Source organism: Aplysia californica, unplaced genomic scaffold (assembly GCF_000002075.1).
Source record: "Aplysia californica isolate F4 #8 unplaced genomic scaffold, AplCal3.0 scaffold00374, whole genome shotgun sequence".
NCBI lineage: Eukaryota > Metazoa > Mollusca > Gastropoda > Aplysiida > Aplysiidae > Aplysia > Aplysia californica.
Genome location: NW_004797644.1, coordinates 678,694 through 679,771, shown reverse-complemented (window position 1 = coordinate 679,771; position 1,078 = coordinate 678,694). Strand labels below are relative to the sequence as shown.

Here is a 1,078-nt window from a genome sequence, read left to right as displayed (position 1 = left end):
GAGAAAGTGTTTGTCCGTGGCCTATACCCTGGTGCAGGGTGAGAAAGTGTTTGTCCGTGGCCTATACCCTGGTGCAGGGTGAGAAAGTGTTTGTCCGTGGCCTATACCCTGGTGCAGGGTGAGAAAGGCAATGATGATGATGACATGTGGACAGCTGACGGACAACTTCCCATAACACATCAAAAACTTATGGCCATAGTTTTAGTTTTAGTAGAGGTTTTACGGCGCTCGCAACTTCATAAGGTCATGTGAGCGCCAGAAGATTAGAGGTGTTACAAGAGAGTAACAAACATAAAAAAGAAGAAGGGGAAACAAGGACGACAGATCTTTGATAGGAAAGAAGAAGCAAACCACATCAGAGCACCCGTCAACCACCCACAGACTTAGGGCTGACCTCTCCAGCTCCTCATTGGAGTGAGCGAAGGTGCATGTGTTCCCACGCGGGCAGGAGCCTTTGGCGGAGAAGTCTCGGCACATGGACGTCTTGTAGCGCGTGTTCTGCACCGGCGCAGACTCCAGCCGAGACCGGTGGTCCGGGTTGGACAGGAAGTCGACAAACGCGCTGATCACTGTGTCCAGAGAGCGCATGATGGCCTCCGTGTTCTCCCAGGACGGTGCCGGGCACTCTGAGGAAGACACAACACAACACACACAGTGTGCTATAGTTACACACTCTGAGGAACACACAACACAACGCACACAGTGTGCTATAGTTACACACTCTGAGGAACACACAACACGACACACACAGTGTGCTATAGTTACACACTCTGAGGAACACACAACACAACGCACACAGTGTGCTATAGTTACACACTCTGAGGAACACACAACACGACACACACAGTGTGCTATAGTTACACACTCTGAGGAACACACAACACAACACACACAGTGTGCTATAGTTACACACTCTGAGGAACACAAAACACAACACACAGTGTGTCACAGCTACACACAAGCCTTCACAGACACAACACAACACACACAGTTTAGTTTTAGTAGAGGTTTTACGGCGCTCGCAACTGCATAAGGTCATATGAGCGCCAAGGGGTGGAAGTCAACAGAGAAGTCCTTA

At 49.7% G+C, this 1,078-nt stretch overlaps 1 protein-coding gene across 1 annotated transcript in view; it reads right to left on the bottom strand.

The window, feature by feature from the left end:
- LOC101860985 (roquin-2) overlaps positions 1-1,078 on the bottom strand; it is a gene marked incomplete at its 3' end in the record, with an annotated part of 32,889 nt that overhangs the window by 4,405 nt on the left and 27,406 nt on the right. The window contains exon 8 of the mRNA XM_035971094.1: positions 395-626. Coding sequence (XP_035826987.1) covers positions 395-626 — 232 coding nt within the window. The remainder of the gene's footprint in view (positions 1-394; positions 627-1,078) is intronic.